This window comes from Harpegnathos saltator, unplaced genomic scaffold (assembly GCF_003227715.2).
Source record: "Harpegnathos saltator strain DR-91 unplaced genomic scaffold, Hsal_v8.6 scaffold381, whole genome shotgun sequence".
Taxonomy (NCBI): Eukaryota; Metazoa; Arthropoda; class Insecta; order Hymenoptera; family Formicidae; genus Harpegnathos; species Harpegnathos saltator.
In genome coordinates, this window is record NW_020230185.1 from 882304 (window position 1) to 902498 (window position 20195).

Consider the following 20195-nt stretch of genomic DNA (forward strand, 5'->3'; position numbering starts at 1 on the left):
CTCCCCCGACGGCTGACGGATGGTACAACTTGGAAACACAGGAATCTGCCGTTGAGATAAAGTGCCCTACAAGTCTGTCGGCAGGGACGCGTTACCGGCGAAACGCGATCGATTCTCACCCCACCGGAGGGCAGCCGCTTCGCTCGGTGAACTCTCTCTCTCTCTCTCTCTCTCTCTCTCTCTCTCTCTCTCTCTCTCTCTCTCTCTCTCTCTCTCTCTCTCTCTCTCTCTCTCTCTCTCTCTCTCTCTCCCTCCCTCTCTCTCTCTCTCCCTCTCTCTCTCTCTCTCTCTCTCGCCGAGGATATATACAGTCGAGCGTACTGCGAGGTATACAAGCTGAGTGAATTCGCGCTCAGCCGACAGGCATTATACGCGGGGTCGATAACACAGGTTCCTCGGGATATGTGCTTAATCTGTGAGCCAACAGAACCCTAATCCGCCGATTTTACAGCCTCGCCGAGTGAAAGGAAGCGATACACGCTGCTGCTTCTTCCTCTCTCCCCCCTCTCTCGCTCCTAGATGCTCGATCGACTCCGGCTTCATCCGCATCTGGAAGACGCCTCTCTGCGAGGCACCACCGATCGCGGAAGGAGCCTGTCGCGCGCCGGATCGCATAATGCGGCTAGTCCCTTCCATTAAATCGCTACGGAACGCGCTCGAACGCACGTAGTTTCGCACAAACGCTCGTTCTTAAAGCTACTTTCAGTCCTGCTCAAACAAAGCACTCGGCTCGCTCGAGCTTCGTCATGCACGTTCACAGCTCGATCCTCCTCGGGTGACGCGCGGCGCGATCGCGACGAGGCGACGCCGCCATCGTTCGTATCATGACCCTGTATGCATGTGTGTGTGTGTGTGTGTGTGTGTGTGTGTTGTGTGTGAGAGAGTCGTTCATTTGTCCCTCTTCTTCGTCCTCCTCGAGGCACCTCCTGCTGACAACGGGGGATCCCCGCGGATCTCCGCGTAACGGACAACACACTTCCGGGGATGCACGAGCCCGCGCTCGTGAGTGCGCTCGGTTCTTTCGACGAACGTCAGCAGATGAGGCAGCACAGCGCGCGCTGGGTCCGCGTCGGTCCGACAAGTTTGTGAGATTGTGCACAATTTGGCGCCGGGTGCGACAACTCCGCTCGGCCGATTCAACGTAATTTACAGCGGCTTGGTGCTCGGCGAGTACGCGCCTCCGTCTGCCGCTCCCCCCCTCCCCTCCTCACCCTTCCCCGAACTCCTATGACGTACGCGCGTCCTGTCCCGCCGATTAGAAGCAATACTTCCGCGTGCTCACTTCCGGCACTGGGCTCAAGGACGGGGGTCGTCCCTCGCGCGGGACAACCCCTTCCTCCTGTCAGCCGTAGTAGTAGCTTTTGTTGTTGAGGCTTCGAGGATTCTCCGTGCGGAGGATCGTGTGAAGATTGTCCGTGGCGACCATGTGGTTGCCGAGGTCGCGCACCCCCGTGTTGGCCGAGTGGTGCACCGGGGTGGCGTGGATCGTGGTCGGGGACAGAGGTATCCTCGTGTCGACGTAGTAGCGCTCGCCGTGGAGCCTCTCCGCCAGTTGGGTCTCGGGCAATCTGCTGTGAAACAAGGAGATTTGTAATCGGTAAGCAGCCTCGACAGAGGCGATTCCGCGAGGACTTCCAGGAGGAATCGCTGCAACCCGTGACGACTCGTTAGTCCTCCTGTCACTTTCATTATCGAGACAGGTTCAATATGCACGTGAGATTTTTAGGTTGTAGTGATATCAAGAGGAAAGCTGGACATTCCTTGTCGAGCGCAGCGGATATTTGTACATACAGGGTGTATATAAAAAGAACCGGGACGGCGAAATATCTCGGAAACTAGGCACTTTCGAAAGAGATGTTTCAGACAAAAGTTGTATGGCTTCAAGGGGGACATAAAACAACTATATCATTTTGTTTACAGATGGCGCCACTTCCGAGATGTTTACTGATCATTGCTTTTCTTAAAGGGAAATCCCCAATTTTTATTATGTCATCTTCTTCTGTCGATAAATTTGGACAACTTTTGTCTGAAACATTTTTTTATTCGTCTAATATTTCTTTTAGATATTTAAGGTAACTTGATAATCTTTTCAATTTTTTTTAGCTTACGATATCTCGGTAATTATCCGTCGGAAGAAAAAGTGGTACGAGACTTTTTTATTCTATTTGGTCTCAAGAATATATTGTTGCAATAGTATCTTAACTTTTGTTGACTTATTGACCTCTGGAAATTTATCAAGTTAACAAAAGTTAGGGCATTACTGTAACAGTATATATTTTTGAGCCCAAATAGAGGAAAAAAGTCTAGTTCCATTTTCTCTTCCGACAAACAGTTACCGAAACATCGGAAGCTGAATCTTGAAAAAATTCTCTCAGATCTTTACAGATCTCTACACTAGGAAAAATGTGTTGTTGCGTGAACCAAAATTTTGTTGTAACAACAAAATAATTTGGTTAAAATATGCCCAACTGTTGCAAACTGTATGCAAAACTGTTTAGTTCCTGTAAACAAATATCTTGTTTGATTATGGTTTCTTCGTATAATTGGTTCTTCGTAATACTTTTGTTATAGCAACCAAAAAGCTTTAACTATATGAATTTTGTTAAAAATATTATAATTTTTTCTTAATATATAAAATCTAAATTTCAGTGCACAGAAAGTAGAAAATACTATCCATTGGACATTATTTTAGTTTATGTAAAATAATATTTCGTTATTATGCAATTTTTATGGATAAAATAACTAAGATGTTTAATTTTTATATATGAAGTCTAAGTACAAAATCATTTGGTCCAGAGAACAAAGCAGAAAAATATATTTAGTTGAGACAACTAAATATTTTGTTATATAAAACAAGATATTTGGTTGCTATTAAAAAAATGCCTCAACTAAACAGTTTTGTTAGAGATACTGAATTTTTTTTCCTAGTGTACAGGCGCGACGGAGAGACCACCACTCCGAAGCGGGATTACGAGGGTAGTTCCAGAAGTATCTGACCTGACCTATAGATAGCGGTTGTTGTTTGAGAAGAATGACTATGATAGCAAGTACCAACCTTATAAAGCTTAAGTTTGAAGTTTGACGACGCTACGTTGTTTAGTATTTCTTTGGCAGCCAACAATAGTGAGCGCTCTCAGTGAATTTGTAAACGTGGAAAAAATTGGTCATCGTTATGTGATACAATACTTTCATTTGAAAGGCCTCAGTCCAACCAATATCAAAGCGGAGCTAGATTCTACTCTGGGGGAGTCTGCTCCTTTGTTTAGAACAGTAAAATATTGGGTGGCAGAGTTTAAACGAGGCCGTACGAGCTGCTAAGATGAACATCGCAGTGGTCGACCAAATGAAGTGACCACGCCAGAAATGGTGAAGAAAATCCACAAAATGGTATTGGATGACCGTCGACTGAAAATGCGCGAGTTAGCAGACATGGTAGGCATTTCAAAAAGTGCTGTGTACAGCACTTTTTCTTTCAAATTTTTATATGCGATGTATCGCATATTGACTGAAAATTTGAAAGATGGGTGCCACGATTGGAACAAAAACAGCGTCGTGAGGATGCTTCAATCTTCAGTGTTTGGCGAAGTTTCGCAGCAATAAAGCCGATTCATAACCATGGATGAAACATAGGTCCATCACTTCACACCTGAGACGAAGGAACAGTCAAAACAATGGACCAAGGTGGCTTGATCGCTATTTTGAGGAGCTCGACGATTCCCACTATAAACAGGGTATCGAAGCTATTGAACATTGCTGGGAAATGTGTATTGAGCTAAAAGGAGACTATGAAGAGGAATAAAGATATTTTTTCCCAAATCTTTTGTGTTTTCTTTGTCAGGTCAGGTACTTCTGGGGCTACCCTCCCATTAACCATTCCAACGGCGATTGATTCCTCTCCTTTCCGCTCGCGAGGAGCAGCTCGCGAGAAGATAGCCTTCGCGCGAGATAGTTACCTTGCGTCCTGCATCGGCACCGGTACTGCTGTCGTGAGATCGATGTCGGCATCGATCTCGGAGATATCGTCGGTGAAGCCGTTCGGCAGGGCCTCGTTGTTCGCGTGGAACTTGGCGTCCCTCTTGGCGCGGCGACGGCTGACTAACAGGCGGCCGATCACCAACGCCAGGAAGACCAGGATACCGCCGGTGACCGACAGGATGATGTAGAGGTAGAATTTCTCTTGGTTCTCTGCACAAAATCACGGTCAAACGTGCGTTTTCAAATCGTCCTGCCTCCCGGCGGGCTCTCTCGACGAGAGGATACACACAATTATCGATTCCCTGACTATTCTCTCTCTCCCTCCCTCCCTCTCTCTCTCTCTCTCTCTCTCTCTCTCTCTCTCCCCCTGCTTCTAGTCGCGATAGTCTGCTCTTTGTCCAACGGTAAGTGTACATTGCCTATGCATACACACACATGTAGATAAGCGCAAACTAATACTCGTGCGAGGCACGGAGCCGGAAATCAGAAGAATAAATCAACCAACATGCCAGGCTAATTATGTATCTAGCGGAGGAACAATGCAACACCAAACATTCAATGATGAAATTAGCTAATCCGGCAATCTTTTGTTGTCCCGCGCGTATCGTTCCCATGGCAATCCCGAGCTGCAACACGAGTCCATCAATTTCCATTCGTCCGATTTTCTCGATATCCTGCAAGCACTGCGCGCGGATTACTGTGTACCTTTTACGCCACCGGCGATCCTCAAAGCACGACGATCACGTTTCTTTTTTTTTTTCTTTTCCATCGTCGAGAAGCGAATCATACGAAATTAATCGACACACTAAGCTCTCTCTCTCTCTCTCTCTCTCTCTCTCTCGCCGTCTCTTCCTCGACGTGCGTATACCGCAGGGCGGTCAGGCAGGCACGAGGAGACGCAACGCCCCTCTTTCGGCAACCCTCTTCCGCGGGACGAACTACCTGTCGTATCCAAGCCTGGCAAGAGGCGTCGGGGGATCGATAGCGGCGACGCGGCGCGTCGCAGTGGTCGGTTTACCGGCTGAAAGCAAGACCGGACCGGAGTCCGCTGGTAATACTTACTCGTTATGAAGGAATAGGCATTGATCCACTCATTCAGGTATCCCACCACTAAGCGACCCTCCTGCTGCTCCTCCTCCTTGGGAAACGCATAGACGACGGTGGTGCAATTTCCCGATGCGGCGGAGCCCGTAGATGCAGCGTTACCAACCCCGTTGTCGCTCGCCATTGCGATCCCCTGGATAACCGTGGGCGGTAAAGGCGGTAAGGCTAAATCTTTCGCTCCGATACCGAGCGACTTTAACATGTTCAACCGCGCGTCCACTGTGCACGCGAGAAAAACGACTTCAGAGGCACGCAAGGGGGATGATGGGGGCGGGGTTGGGGGCGTTCGCAATCGCGAAAGACTCGCGTCCGAGCGGGCGTTGAAAGAGGCGTGCGGAATGTCGGCGAGTTCAATCGTCGCGGTGCCGCGCGCGAGAATTTCGCGGATTTTTTCTGCGCGCGCGGCATCGACTGACGGAAAAGGTCCAACGGCGGGATCGCGACAATTCCGACGCCCGTTCGTCGAGAGCGAAAGCGCCGCGCGCTGCGAAAGACGGCTGCGCATAATCTGTGCGAAGTTATGCCGCATTTCTGGCAGCGCCGACCGGTGTCGAAAGGTCTCGCGAGTGGAGAATATTGGCTTGTCCAGAAGAAGTCATTGCGTTTTTTCCCGTGATTTGCCAGATCGTTTATTTTACACAAAGAATGAACGTTAGTCGACGATATATTGCCCTTTTTGTTCGGCGACTTTCTGTAGCCATCTTTCGGTAAGCTTCATGATCTCATTCTCGGAAAACTTCCTATCTGTATTAGCGGAGAACTGAACCAAGTGCCTTTCGATGGAGTCATCTGAAGCGAACGTTTTTTCCACTCAAGGAGTTTTGCAAGGACCGAAAGAAATGGTAGTCTGATGCGGTGGATGAGGCAACACATCCCAATCAAGCTCCGACAATTTGTCGCGAGTTATCAAACTTGTGTGTGATCGAGTGTTGTCACGATGGAAGACTACTCCTATGCGATTTATCAATTCTGGCCGCTTTTCTGCCATTGCTTCGTACAATTTGTCGAGCTGTTGACAGTACACGTCCGAATTGATCGTAATATTTCTTGGTAAGAGCTCGGAAAACACCACACTTTTCCAATCCCGCCAGATTGAGTGCATCACCTTTCTCTAATGGATGTCTGCTTCGGGCCGGCTTATCGCGTTTGCTCCACGATCGCTTTCGCTTCACATTGTTGCAGACAATCCATTTTTCATCGCCAGTAATCATGCGTTTCAGAAATGGATCGGATTCTTCACGTGTCAGAAGTTGATCGCAGATGTCTTATGAGGTGAACTTCCTTCAGTTCATGCGGGACCCAAACATCGAGCTTACTGACGTAATCAAGTTGTTGCAAATGAAGGTAAACGCTTCCAATAGATATTCTTAGTGCTTCAGCGAGCTCACGAACGGTAGAACGTCGATTAGCTTCAACTAATGCCTTTGTTTTATCATCATCAACCTCCGATGGCCGACCTGGTGCATCTTTCACGCTGTAGTCACCAAAACGGAAACGAGCAAACCGATGTTGACGCTGGCGTTCTTTTAGGGCTTTGTCAAACTTTACGCAACTTTTCGCAAGTCTACATAGCGTTCTTTCCCTTTCGGAATTAATAAAGTGAAACTTGGCGAAAAACTTGCTCGTGTGTCGACTCTTCATTTCCAGAACGTTACAGGAAGAATAATTGTTGATCGATTCGCGCACTTTTTTCCTTCATGGGAGTTACAAGCGTCAGCTGTCAAACGCGCATGGCTTCATGAATTTATAGATGCGTTCAATATATTAAATATACAACTAAATCTATCGGAAATAAACGCAATGACTTTTTGAACAACCCAATAGAACATTGCGTGTGCGACGAACGTCTCGAGCGCGAGAATTTTACACGCGACACCTCTCGTTTCTTTTGAACACTTAATTAGGCGATTGTACATCACACACACTAGGAAAAAAAGTTTAGTATCTCTAACAAAACTGTTTAGTTGAAGCATTTTTTAATAGCAACCAAATATCTTGTTTTATATATATAAAATATTTAGTTGTCTCAACTAAATATATTTTTCTGCTTTGTTCTCTGGACCAAATGTTCTTAGACTTCATGTATAAAAATTAAGCATTTTAGTTATTTTATCCATAAAAATTACATAATAACGATATGTTATTTTACATAAACTAAAATAATGCCCAATGGATACCATTTTCTACTTTCTGTGCACTAAAGTTTAGATTTTATATATTAAGAAAAAATTATAGTATTTTTAACAAAATTCATATAGTTGAAGCTTTTTGGTTGCTATAAGAAAAATATTATGTTATACGAAGAAACCGTAATCAAACATGATATTTATTTACAGGAACTAAACAGTTTTGTTGGGCATATTTTAACCAAATTATTTTGTTGTTACAACAAAATTTTGATTCACGCAACAATACATTTTCCTAGTCCACGTATGCGAAGAGGTCTGCGGGAGGTCGGTGAGGTCTGTCTGAGGAGGGAAATATCGGCGTCGGGAAACGACGATGATTAGTCACTGTGCGTTATTTACAATGTAAATTGGCGTCCAACCAACCACCAAAATGCGACGTTATTTTTCCGCAGTATTTATTTATGCGGTTACACAAATGGCAGGTTAGCGGGGGGGGCCTCATGATGACAGAGAGCATATGGCCGCGCTGAGAGTGATACACGAGATGTAGATAAAACACGACGAAATCAAGCAAACATCGCGCGCGCGCACGCGCGATTCGCGAGCGGAATTTCGCACGCCTGAGCAATTAACGCGGATTTGTCGCGCGAGGATTATCTGTTTATGGCATCTTCGGCAACACGAGTTATCCTTATCGCGAGGCATTTCGCGGCTGTACAGCGTATTACAAAATGGGGGAGGTCTCCTGAATCCCGCCTCGATCGAAACACATTTATTAACCAATCAACGGCGTCGCCGGGTATATTTTACCGCGCGGTGCCCTCGATGCGTAGTCTGCGCATCGATAATTAACATTAAAACCGCCCAAGCGGCCAAAACGACCGCTCGGTAATTTCTCATAAAAACTACTCAGACTCGTAACCGTGCATTTTACATCTCTAATTGAATTTTTAATTAAACAGAAATAAATGAACATTTCTTTCTATCGCATTGCATATTTTTTCCCCCGATTCCGACTCGTCACTTCGTCTCCGCTCCGGTTCAAATGGATTGTTGACTGTCGGCGGTTCTGGCGTTGAGCAAAAGCAGCATTTCTTTCGAGCTTTAATGAGTATACGTTGCGCGATCAATAATCGCGGAAACTGCTTGACACGTTTCTACAGCGTTCTCGGCGTCTCGTCGATTTTCGTCGGGATTGCGATTCGGGGAACCAAATCGGTCACTCGATCGTCGTTAACACATTCGTGATTCTCCCGCGCTAAACGAACCGAATCGGAGAAAAAGAGACAGAGAGAAAGAGAGAGAGAGAGAGAGAGAGAGGGGGGGAGGGGAGGGGAGGGGGAGAGGGAGAGAAAGAGAGGCGCGCAAAGAGAAAAAATCTCCGAGAACTCGCGACGAGTTTTTCGTCCGCCCCGTATCTCTCTACGGATCGTGGAACTTAAATGGCACATTGTAGCCGTGGAGCGCTCCACGGCCTTCCGCATGCTGACTTACTTTTCGCGCGGGTTATTTTTCAGGAAAGAACCGCACGGTCCCTCCTCTCTGAATGTCAATGGGAAATGGAAATGCGGCGGCGGAATAAAATATACAGACAAGTAGCCTCCGCGTCTCTTTGTTGTCGGGTATTGACGGAATATCCCGGACAAGAATCGTGCGTAGACGAGCTATGTGAATACTCGATCTACTTACAATGCCCTGATAACTTTGAGATGTACAGAATTTTTGGAAAGAAACACGCACACCTATTCTTCCTCTTTCCCTCTCTCTCTCTCTCTCTCTCTCTCTCTCTCTCTCTCTCCCTTTCCCGAGCACTCTAAAATTTACGGTAATTTTAAATACAGCGACAGACGCATGACGACGCCGCGAATGCCGAACGCCGACGTAGGCCGGAGAATCTCTCTCGCTGGATACGTTCGAGAGAGGACGTTGGAGGGGGATTTTTAATTAATGAAAAAAGCGGGATTTTTCCTCTCCTCAATTCAACTCACCGCGCTGCGCCGCGTTGCGTTCCCCGCCGAGCCATGCGCGATACACACACTTTGGCTAAAGAACGACTGATCCGCCGCGGGTTTCAAGGCGATGAATTGCACGAACACGCGGCGCGGGTCTCGCGAGGCGCGGTTTCGCTGACGTGATGAAACCGAAAGAAAGAATCAGCGTGTTTGCGGGCCGCGCCGAGAGGCACGCGCCGAGACACTTGTTCGACACTTGGTCGTTTGTACGCGTCAGGTGTGACTAATTTCGCGATACGGTACGGACGACTGCGCCGCTCGCAGATCGGAGATCCGCGAGGCGGAGAACGAGAGGCGGGATTCTCGCTTCGCTCTCCGTTATTAGAATATTACACACAGGGCGCATTAATGTGTCGCATTAATGTAGCGTATATAAAATAGCGCGCGGAATTAGCGCGCCCATCGGGAAGTTTCCGTTTCTCCGCGGCCGCGGCGCGCTAATGTCTTAGCTTCAAGTTATTTACATCATAATTCAAGCAATATGGTTCTAATTCTTCCGGCCGCGTTATTCCAGCCAAGCTTGCTATCTCTCCCGAGCGAGATAACGTTCGCGCAGTTCCTAGTTTTCTAATTAGTGACTTGGGAATGCTTACAATTAGCCGACGACGTCGTGGAATCTCGCAGCTATCCCGTCGCGCGAGTTCTCGCTGTTTACAGATAAATCGCGCTCGCTCGCTCGCTCGCTCGCTCGCGGAATTTTCGCGGCAGGTTTCATTAGAATCGGATCTTTTCCGTAACGTCAGCACGCGCAGGGCGAATTCGCCGTGAGAACGGAACGGTCAAAGTAAGAGGAGAGGAAAGGCTCGAGAGAAATCTATCGATTTTTATCCGAGTAAAAAATTGTTAGGGCCATCCTCATGAAGCGTAAGGCCCCGATAAGGCTGAAAATAGGATTCCCTAAAAAGGGATGCTCCATTATTACCACATCATGCCTCGAGATCGATCTTTCAGGGATACCTTAGATTTTACGAGATAAGAAAACTGATAAGGGCCTTAGAAAGATTTATTAGGAGAGTCTTAGATTTGATAAATAAGGCTTTGATAAGGAAAGCTGATAAGGGCCTTATAAGAATTTTTTAAAGATGCCTTAGATTTTACGAAATGACGCTTTAACATGGAAAACTGATGTGGGCCTTAGAAAGATTTTTTAAGGATGCTTTAAATATACAAAATCAAGTTTTGTTATAGAAAATTAAGATCTGAAGCGTGTAATAAAATTATCATAATTTAATATTGTTTTAATAGGTACGCTTTATCTGGTTCTTTTAAAAATATTTTAGTTATACCGCAATTAAAAATAAATTTTATTAGTTTTATCAGTTGCCATATTCATTAGTCTTTTTCAAGGATTTTTCTAGTATTGCTTTCGTTTTGAAATGTAGCAAATTTTTATAAAAACAGTAGCAGAATTTTCTTGTGTGAAGAATGCTATATTTTATTGTAAAATACGCTGTATTTTTAAAATAAAAAATTCTTGTTGTATACTAACAAGGTTATAAAGAAATAAAGAAATTACAGTCTAAATTTCTCGAAACGAAAAGAATGAATATTTTTACTCAAGCAATAATAAAAATGGTTCTTTATATGTACCCTATTAATATTGACTTATAAAATCCTGTTGATATTGCCTTATAAGGACCCGTTAACCCATTTATTACACATATCTTGTACACTAGGAAAAAAAATTTTGTATCTCTAACAAAACTGTTTAGTTGAAGCATTTTTTAATAGCAACCAAATATCTTGTTTTATATAACAAAATATTTAATTGTCTCAATTAAATATATTTTTTGCTTTGTTCTCTGGACCAAATGATTTTGTTCTTAGACTTCATATATAAAAATTAAGCATTTTAGTTATTTTATCCATAAAAATTACATAATAACGAAATATTATTTTACATAAACTGAAATAATGCCCAATAAATACTATTTTGTCTTTCTGTGCACTAAAATTTAGATTATTAAGAAAAAATTATAGTATTTTTAACAAAATTCATATAGTTGAAGCTTTTTGGTTGCTTTAAGAAAAATATTACGTTATACGAAGAAACCGTAATCAAACATGATATTTATTTACAGGAACTAGACAGTTTTGTTGGGCATATTTTAACCAAGTTATTTTGTTGTTACAACAAAATTTTGTTTCACGCAACAATATATTTTTCCTAGTGTAGGGCTCTTGTCTTTTTATCCCTACTAGGGCTCGATTAACGTTAGAGAAAAATAATCAGGCCCTTATTAGAGCCTTATTAATTTTTCTACTCGGGTATCTCTTCTTTTATCTTCTATTTTAAACATTTTTTGGGCTATTTTTGGAGGTAGCTTTCACGGGTGCACCGTCAATTACTGTCGCGCGCGCGGCACGCGGTTTTGATTTATTCGACGAATCGGACCAGAATGATGACGGCAATTTCCATCAGCGTTCTGAAGAGAATGAGCGAAGATAAGAAACGCGAAGGTGAAGTATGAGGCGATATAGCTCATACGCACGCACGCACATACACTTGCACTTTTACACCAAACACCATCTAAATATGTCACTTACGGATAAAAATGGTAACGATCGAATCCTTCCACCTCGGCGTGGTCGAGCGCAGCAGGAAACTCACCGCCGGCAGTTCGCACTCTCGCGCGACATATCGGAGTAATATACCGCGCTTCATTATCTCGCCGTCAAGCGTCTTTTCGCGAATTTACACAGCCGACTAGATAATATCTGCGCCTGACGCGAGTCTTCAAACGCGAAGTTACGTAATTCTGTTTGCGCCTTGTAGCGAGTAACGTGGATGGATGTACGAAATCAGCGGCAGTCTACGCCCGGCAATTATACCTCGCCAAAGGAAACTAAACCGCGAATACCTAATTGATACTTGCGAACCCGGAGATATTATACGGAGGACGTTTGATTTCGTGATTGGATACTCCCTTTGAACGGCCGTAATTGAAGCGCTGTAAATACAAATACCAAATCACGCGATACGAATATCTAGGCAGAGAGAGCGAGGCAGAGAGACAGAGAGAGAGAGAGAGAGAGAGAGAGAGCGAGGCAGAGAGACAGAGAGAGAGAAAGAGAGAGAGAGAGAGAGATGGATAAATGGATGGATAGACGAATAGAAACAAGATGAACCTCGCAAACGTTGCAAGGATTATCGTTTTCCCGCTCGCTGCGACATTCGCCGAAGGCGGACTTGCTTCGCCTCTGCATTTGCCGCATTTTCGATTTGGTCGATTGGATTCGAGCGCCCGAAAGAGTCACAAAATGTAGCGTCACAGTGTAACGTCGTCTCGCCGGTGACGCGAGATATGTCTGCAATCATGTAATTAATATGAACGCGATATTTTGCTGGGAATTAAAAGAACCGTCGCTCGCGCGCGCGCGATATTGCGAGGATTGAACGAGTCCCGCGAAATGCGAGAGAGCCGGTATGCGGAATGTAGTTGCACGCTTGAGCGAAGGGAATTGTAAAAAATATCGCGTCGAGAGGGAGCGGGAGGATGCAGCGGCCGGTAATTTTAAGCGATTCACTGAATTATAGGAACGTCGGGGCGAAATCGACGCCTCGCTCGAGATGGCAATCGATAGCTCATGAAAGCTTCATTTCGGTACCGCGCGATTCACATTTTACACCTTATGAAGTATGCAATTCGCGCGCGCAAAGCGGCGTGCGCAGTTGCAGCGCGATGTTTTTCCCCGACGGCTTTTCGCCGGAATAGGACGGCGCTGCAGTAAAAAAGGGACAGAAAGAGAGAGAGAGAGAGAGAGAATCACAGAACCGTTTATAATTGATCGGCTGAGTAAATTGTTTACGGTTTATCGCGGGGAGTATTTCCCCCTCGATAAGATGGGCCGAAGAGTCGATACATTCCGACGGAAATAGCACGCTGCTCGTTCTCGCGGAGTAGATTGCGACGCTTTGATGCTAAATGCAATTTACATGCATGCGGAACGTTCGATATTACAGACGGGTATTAATCTGTTTATTGTGTAGCAGCGCCGTGGAACGACATAGTTATGAGAGTGTATTAAAACGGAGCAACGCGTTGCACAAATCGCTCGCGCGCGAGCGCCGAAATACACATAGAAGCGATATCCGGTTATCTTTGTCGGCAGCGGCAGCAACAGCGCCGGCCATGCGCAGCGTTCTTCGATACCTCGCGCAAAATTATGCGCTGCACACTCGCACCTGTAACGGCGCGTAAACGCGTGCGCGCGTACGTGGGTATTATTATTAAAAAAAAAAAAAAGAAAAAAAAAAAAAAAAAAACGCGAGCGCGACACGCGCGCGGCTCGCGGACAAAGCTGAAAAGTTATCGCCGGCGAAAATGGAGACGAACGCCGTTGCGCTTTCACCGCGGCAAACATTTTCATCACGCGGCGAAATAACTCCTCCCCCCGTTCCGTTCCCCGTCGCGGGGGAGAAAAAGGGCGGATGATAAAAAAGGGAAAACATTGCGCACTAGTTTGCACCGACGCGCGCGCGCGCGCGCGCCTGGCTGCGTTCCTCGCCGCGGCGGATTACATCGCTCGCGTATCCTGCGAGAGAGTCGCGCGCGAGGTCCCGAGGAATCGTCGCCACTGTTCATGCGTCGTCAAGCGGGCCGTTTTACGGCGGATTTAACGCACATCCGAGCAGAAATTAAATACGGCAATTTTTTATGCCTGATATGGCATGACTAGGCAAGCCAGAAGAAGGCACTTCGAGTGGTCCTTATCCGGTCGGAATGTGGCAATTGTTTTGCAATATTTTCCGGATTATATCTTGACCAGCGATGTCATTATTCGGATGTCTGATTTGGTCCTGATGGGCATTTGATCAGGGCATTATGCAGCAGTGCGTTTCACACTTTATTATGTGCCGGATCCGATAAAGTTATTCCTTGTTTGCCTTGTTTGAAGTTTGAAGCCGGATGGGGTTTTAATACGGCCGTGGGACGATGTTCTGCTCGGGAAAGCTGTGATAGGAAAAGCTGAGAAGGGCCTTAGAAGGACTTTTTAGGGATACCTTAGATCTAATAAATAAGGCTTTGATAGGGGAAGCTGCGAAGGGCCTTGGGAGGATTTTTTAGGGATGCCTTAGATTTTATGAAATAACAATATTAACGAAATAACAACATTAACAGCTTTAACATGGAAAACTGACGTGGGCCTTAGAAGGATCTTTTAAGGATGCTTCAGATATACAAAATCAAATTATAGAAAATTAATAGTATCTGAAGCGTGCAATAAAATTGTCATAGTTTAGTATTGTTTTAGTAAATATATTCTATCTGGTTCTTTTAAAGATTTTTTAATTATACCGCAATTAAAAACAAATTTTATTAGTTTTATCAGTTGCCATATTCATTAGTCTCTTTCACGGACTTTTCTAGTATTGCTTTCGTTTTGAAATGTAACAAATTTTTATAAAAACAGTAGCAGAATTTTCATGTGTAAAGAATGCTATATTTTATTGTAAAATACGCTGTATTTTTAAAATAAAAAATTCTTGTTGTATACTAACAAGGTTATAAAGAAATAAAGAAATTACAGTCTAAACTTTTTGGAATGAAAAGAACGAATATTTTTACTCAAGCAGTAATAAAAATATTTCGACTCGCAATTGCAAGAATGAATGTCTCACTCGAACTTAGAATTTTTTATTTAGGATTTTAACTCCATACATCTTAACATTATCCTATGAGGCCTCCTTAATATCTGCCTCATAAAATCTTTGTTAATATTTTCTTATAAGACCCTATTAATATTACCTTATAAAGCCCTGTTGATATTGCTTTATAAGAACTTTAAACCATTTGTTATACATATCTTGTAGGGCTTTTGTCTTTCTATCCCTACTAGGATCTGATGAATATTAGGGAAAAGTAATCAGACTCTTACCAGAGCCCTATTAATTTTCCTACTCGGAATCTTGCCGGGAAATAGCGGAACGAAGAGGTGGCGAGTAGCGAAAGATCGCGATCGCGAGATGAGATCGCGGCGCTAATTTTCAAGTTCCCTCTCCCGTCCCTCCGCGCGTCGAAAATCATGCACCGTGTGTGCGACGTTTCCGTCGGCCTCTCGTAACCGTATCTTCCAGCATTCTGTCGTGCAACGATCGGCGGATGTGTCTGACCTCTGACCGGAGAGAAGTGTCATATCAGCGCGGAACGATCAGACGCTCTGCCGGCGAAGCTGATTGTTGGCCGGTCTCTCTTCCAGGTGCGCGTACGCGTATCCGCCATTTTGTCGGAACACCCAAGGAGTCACTCCGGCGCGAAGGAGCGCCTTATCAAGCCTCCATCGAAGGTCGTCGTCTCGCAGGAGCGGCGGCTGGCTCTCTCGTCACGGTGAAAACCCCGAAAAACTTGGCGAGCTCATTATTGAGCGATCAAAGAGCGAGAGCGCGCCGTAAATCCGGGCGTTACGGAGAAAGCCGTGTAAATCCGCTAATAAAACGCGTCGCGGCCACGCGACAGGCCTCGTGAGACAATAAAGTAGCGTGTTAAAGCCCGTCCCACGGCCCGGCTTCTCCGTCAGCCGCGCGCGAATAATCGAGCGGAATTTCGCGGGCGGTCGCCGTCGCCGCCTCTAATCGACATCCGATGGTCAGCGGGATTGTTAGTATATTGACTCCCCCGGATCGATCATTGGCGGGGAGGGGTGGCCCAAACGAAAGTCATATCGCCCCCGGGATCCCCGGGTACTAATGTCAACATCAATCACTAACAGCGACGATTAATCGTGCCTCAACGTTTGCACGGCGGTTACCGGCAAAGGTAACACTCCGCGCTCGCTCGCGGTATCAGATATCTCTCTCTCCCTTCTTCAAATTAGAGAAGTTTCCAAATGTTCCCGCTACTCGTTTATTCGGGAGACGCTCCGATGAGATAAGGCGTCCGCTGTCGGCTGAGAATAAGAAAGAGAGAGAGAGAGAGAGAGAGAGAGAGAGAGCTCCGTTGCAACATTTGCAATTTCGCAGGAGGAACCGTCGCGACCGCACGGTAACTCCGTTAGTCTGACACGCGCAAACGTGTGATCTCGCCTGAAGTTTCCTTTGTAAGTTGCTTAAATTACATTATTTAGTAGACTGAAGCGCGTCGAACGAGGCGTGATTCGAGACGACGAGAAAGGCGGTCAGTCGATTCTACGTTTATGCGTTTGCGTTGCGGTGCGGCGGCCCGTCGACTGACCAAATAATCTGAATGCGCCATCGCGGCCATTCGATTCACGAGTTTCACTCGCCGAGTCCTTTCTTTTCGGGTTCAACCGGGTGGAGTGAATAGTTGTAGATCGAAGTTTCCGATGCGCAACCTGATACCTCCAATCGCGATTTTAATCCATCGCCTTTTCATCGGGATGTGATGACAAAAGTTGGACTTCGCATTACGACTTAATTGTATAATTAAGTCGTAATGCGAACTATCAGCTTTCGATGTGAATTTTAATGCGCCGTAGGTGCCGCAGAGGAATTAAAAATGTCGAAAATCTTCGCGCCAGCGCTCGAGGGTTAATTGCGGCTATTCGGACGGAATGACAATTTCGGTCTATTCTTCTTTTTCTCTTTTCAACGGAAGACGTACCGTGATATATTCGGGATGGGATGTAAAAAGTCGAAATGAGAGAGAGAGAGAGAGAGAGAGAGAGAGAGGAACTATCTCATCGACGGGAGACACGCGGTGGAAGATGGAAGAAGTGTGTCGTAGAGACACAAGCAAATTGAATGTATTGAATTCATTCGCAAGGTCCACCTCATCAGTGACGTAAGAGTGTAATGGGAGGATACGACTTGCAATTGGAACTTAAAAGCAGCGTCTCAAAGTAGTTCACCCGATAGGCATTGACGCTGTGACAGCTGTTCAATAATTGCTTTCGCATCGACAGCTTTCCGCCAAGTTTAAAGGCGACAGAATGGCCTCGAAACTTACTAAGCACTACATGCGACTTTATTAAACAGTCGGCATTGACTTTCCTCGTTGTTGACGATCTGTCCCTCTCCCTCCCTCCCTCTTTCTCTCTCTCTCTCTCTCTCTCTCTCTCTTCTCTCTAACTTTCGTTACATCGAGATACTCAACTTGTGACAGAAACGCCTCGTTATCGGACTGTATGCTTTACTGAATGAAGATATCTGAAATAATATTTGCGTCCGAGTGTTTCATGAAGAACGCTCAAGACTTTAACGTGTCGCTTCGAAGAATAAATACGGAAGAGACATGTGTATCATGGAGGGAGAGAGAGAGAGAGAGAAACATGAAGTGTAAATTTTTGTTTGAATTTAATTTTCGAAGGAAGCAAAAATCGCGTCTTGCCAAGCGCAGCTTGCCAAATTCCTATCGCATTATCCTCGCTCTTCTACTCAATTTTACCATCATCCGTCGTCAGATAAATTTCGACATATATATATATATATATATATATAAAACCGTCGGAAAAAGAGACTAGAAATGTAATCGACGAGATCCAAAAACTGTCAGCTCGAGGTATACGGCAAGATTTAAAGTCACATTACGAGAGACCGAACATCTTCTCTTTCGAGTCACGTCGCGAGGACAGTTCTTAATGAGTTCTCTGTAACGAGTAGAATAATTTTTGCAACGGCAGAGAGAGAGAGAGAGAAAAAGAAGCAGAAGAACACTACAAGAAATTCAGTTGCGGTGGACGACGACGATGACAACGAGGGCGAGGACGAGGACGACGGCGGCAACGAGCGACGAGGAAGGAAGACCCGAGGGTAAAACCAAATTTCATCCCGTTTTGACGGCACGAGAGAAAGATCTTTATCTTAGCCGTGGCCTCAGAGTTAAAAGACCGTGATGCGCAGTCCGCTGGAGCGGCCGGCGAGTTAAAAATGTAAATAGAAGGTAAAGTAAAGTTCTGCGCGCCCTGAAAGCTCTCATCAAGCTGTGTAACTTTTACTTAAGCGATTTTGTTCTATCCGGCGCCGTATTATGGCCGGCTGTACAACCGGCTTGCCGATGCGCGCTTACAAACGATATTTAATGGGGCACGATAACCCACTTTGTTTAATCTTTTCCTCATTGATCTCCCGGGGAAGACGTTATCGTCTTATTTATTTTGCCTTCTCTTTCTTTTTTCTCGCCGCTTTCACTTCAATTTGATTCCCCACACGTTTCCTTCCCTCCTCCCTCCCCCCCCTTACTCCTCCATCGACCCTTCCGTTTTCCCCAGAGCGCTACGTCGTACCCGCGGCCTCCTGCGCAGCTCAAACATGAAAAATTAAGTAAGAAACTGCGTCCTGAAGAAACAAGACCACGGCGGACCTACTACAACAATGAGCCAACACGACTCGCTTAATTAGCCGCGCCGAGACAACGTAGCGAGGCACGGTGGTAACTTAAGATTGTCCCCAGACATTCCACTCGATTAAAGCCATCCAATTTCAGCGCTAAGTTCTATCATTGTTTGCCGGCTAATGTACGGGGATGGGCATGGCCTAACGCGCGAAACGTGCCGTTTCTTATCATCGTCGTCGTCGTCGTCGTCGACGACGACGACGACGACGACGACCACGTCGACAACGAGGACAACGACGACGACAAGGACGACGACAACGACGAAATATGCGTTAATCCCCATTTGTCCATGTCGCAGAGGCGCGATTCTGACAGTTTCTTCGTCGTTGCTTGAAACGCAACGTGAAACGCTACATTTCACTGACACATACACACACACACACACACCTAAAACACGTACACACATCTAAAATACACACACACACACACACATCTAAAATATACATTTGTCGTTTGTCTCACCGTGTTATCGCGGAACAATGAGCCAAGTATGTTTCTGCACGAACGATCATTAACAATGTCAATATCGCGTAACCGAATATTCTCGCAATCAATAATAATTCGATTGCAAAGTGTGGGGAAAGTCATTGCATCGGGCGCAATTACGCGTGGATTCAAGTGCGGTCAAACGGTCCTAAATTAATCACGAGTTTTATTACACGCTCCCACGGAAATACCGAAATCAGCGGTCTGCAACGACATTAAGCACGATCTATACGCTCTCATAAGCAGATTTCTTACGAGCTCCAATTGCGTGCCTACGCCGATTCGGAGAGATCGTTTCGTACTGCGTGCGCGATTTCTCTCGATTAATATTAGGATATTAGGGTAAGTCTGGGATAGATGGGCGTAGGGGACAGATGGTCAATTGCTATAATTTCGTTAATATATGCTAGGCGTCAGCGCTGAAAAACTTCAGTGCATTTTAAACAGTTTCTTGTTTCGTTGAAAGGTGCCGAATAGATTTCTTTCTCTTTTCTCTCTTTAATAAACAATGTTTTGTCTCTTTCTTCCCCTTTTTCTGTGTTGCCACTTTTCAACCTACTCTCCAGTGTAGTTCTTGGTTTCTACAGGAAACTTCTGCAAATGTTTTACTTTATTTCTGATAATTAATAAAAGGATTAATAAAAAGGATAATAATTAATAAAAAGATGTAAAATACTTAAGGATGTAAAAAGATAAAGATAAATCAATTTCTACATTATTATAGGTATGCCTAACTATCCCTTCACATATGACCATCTAACCCGAACATCTGTGACCATCTCTATCCCTCACGGAATATTTTTAATATTTCGTTATTATGAATTTCGTTTCACATGAATTTTTTTCACAAAAATTCCTCTGTACTTTAAACATTATCCTCTACTGAGTGTGTTACCATGTTGTTGATCATTTATTGCAACAATACAGATGCGTCATTTCCAATGGAAAAAACTATGCCCATCTCTATCTCGGACTTTTTTACCCTATAATTTTTTATGTAATCTTCTTTGATCTGAGAAAACCTGAAATGTCCAATTAACCCTTTGAGGCATAGTGGTAAGTATACTTACCACCTATTTATTCTCACATTTTCATGAAATATTTCATATTTGAGGGGTTCTTGTCGGGTTTCCCAAATCTTGATTTTGAGCAAAAAATTCACAATGGAGGTTTTTTGGGTCGCTGATTACGAATTT

General features: G+C 45.0%; 1 protein-coding gene across 2 annotated transcripts in view; it reads right to left on the reverse strand.

Annotated features, from left to right (window-relative positions):
- Nucleotides 1–271: 271 nt before the first annotated feature.
- The window catches only part of LOC105185657 (protein eva-1 homolog C), a 250895-nt gene continuing 230971 nt past the window's right edge, over nucleotides 272–20195 (reverse strand). Inside the window, exons 7-9 of one of the 2 annotated variants that reach the window (XM_025300725.1) lie at nucleotides 5038–5298; nucleotides 3954–4185; nucleotides 272–1571 (exon numbers count right to left, since the gene is read on the reverse strand). In XM_025300725.1, the coding sequence (XP_025156510.1) occupies nucleotides 1343–1571; nucleotides 3954–4185; nucleotides 5038–5298 (722 nt within the window). In that variant the 3' untranslated portion in view covers nucleotides 272–1342. The remainder of the gene's footprint in view (nucleotides 1572–3953; nucleotides 4186–5037; nucleotides 5299–20195) is intronic. The other variant, XM_025300726.1, reaches the window with a different exon arrangement.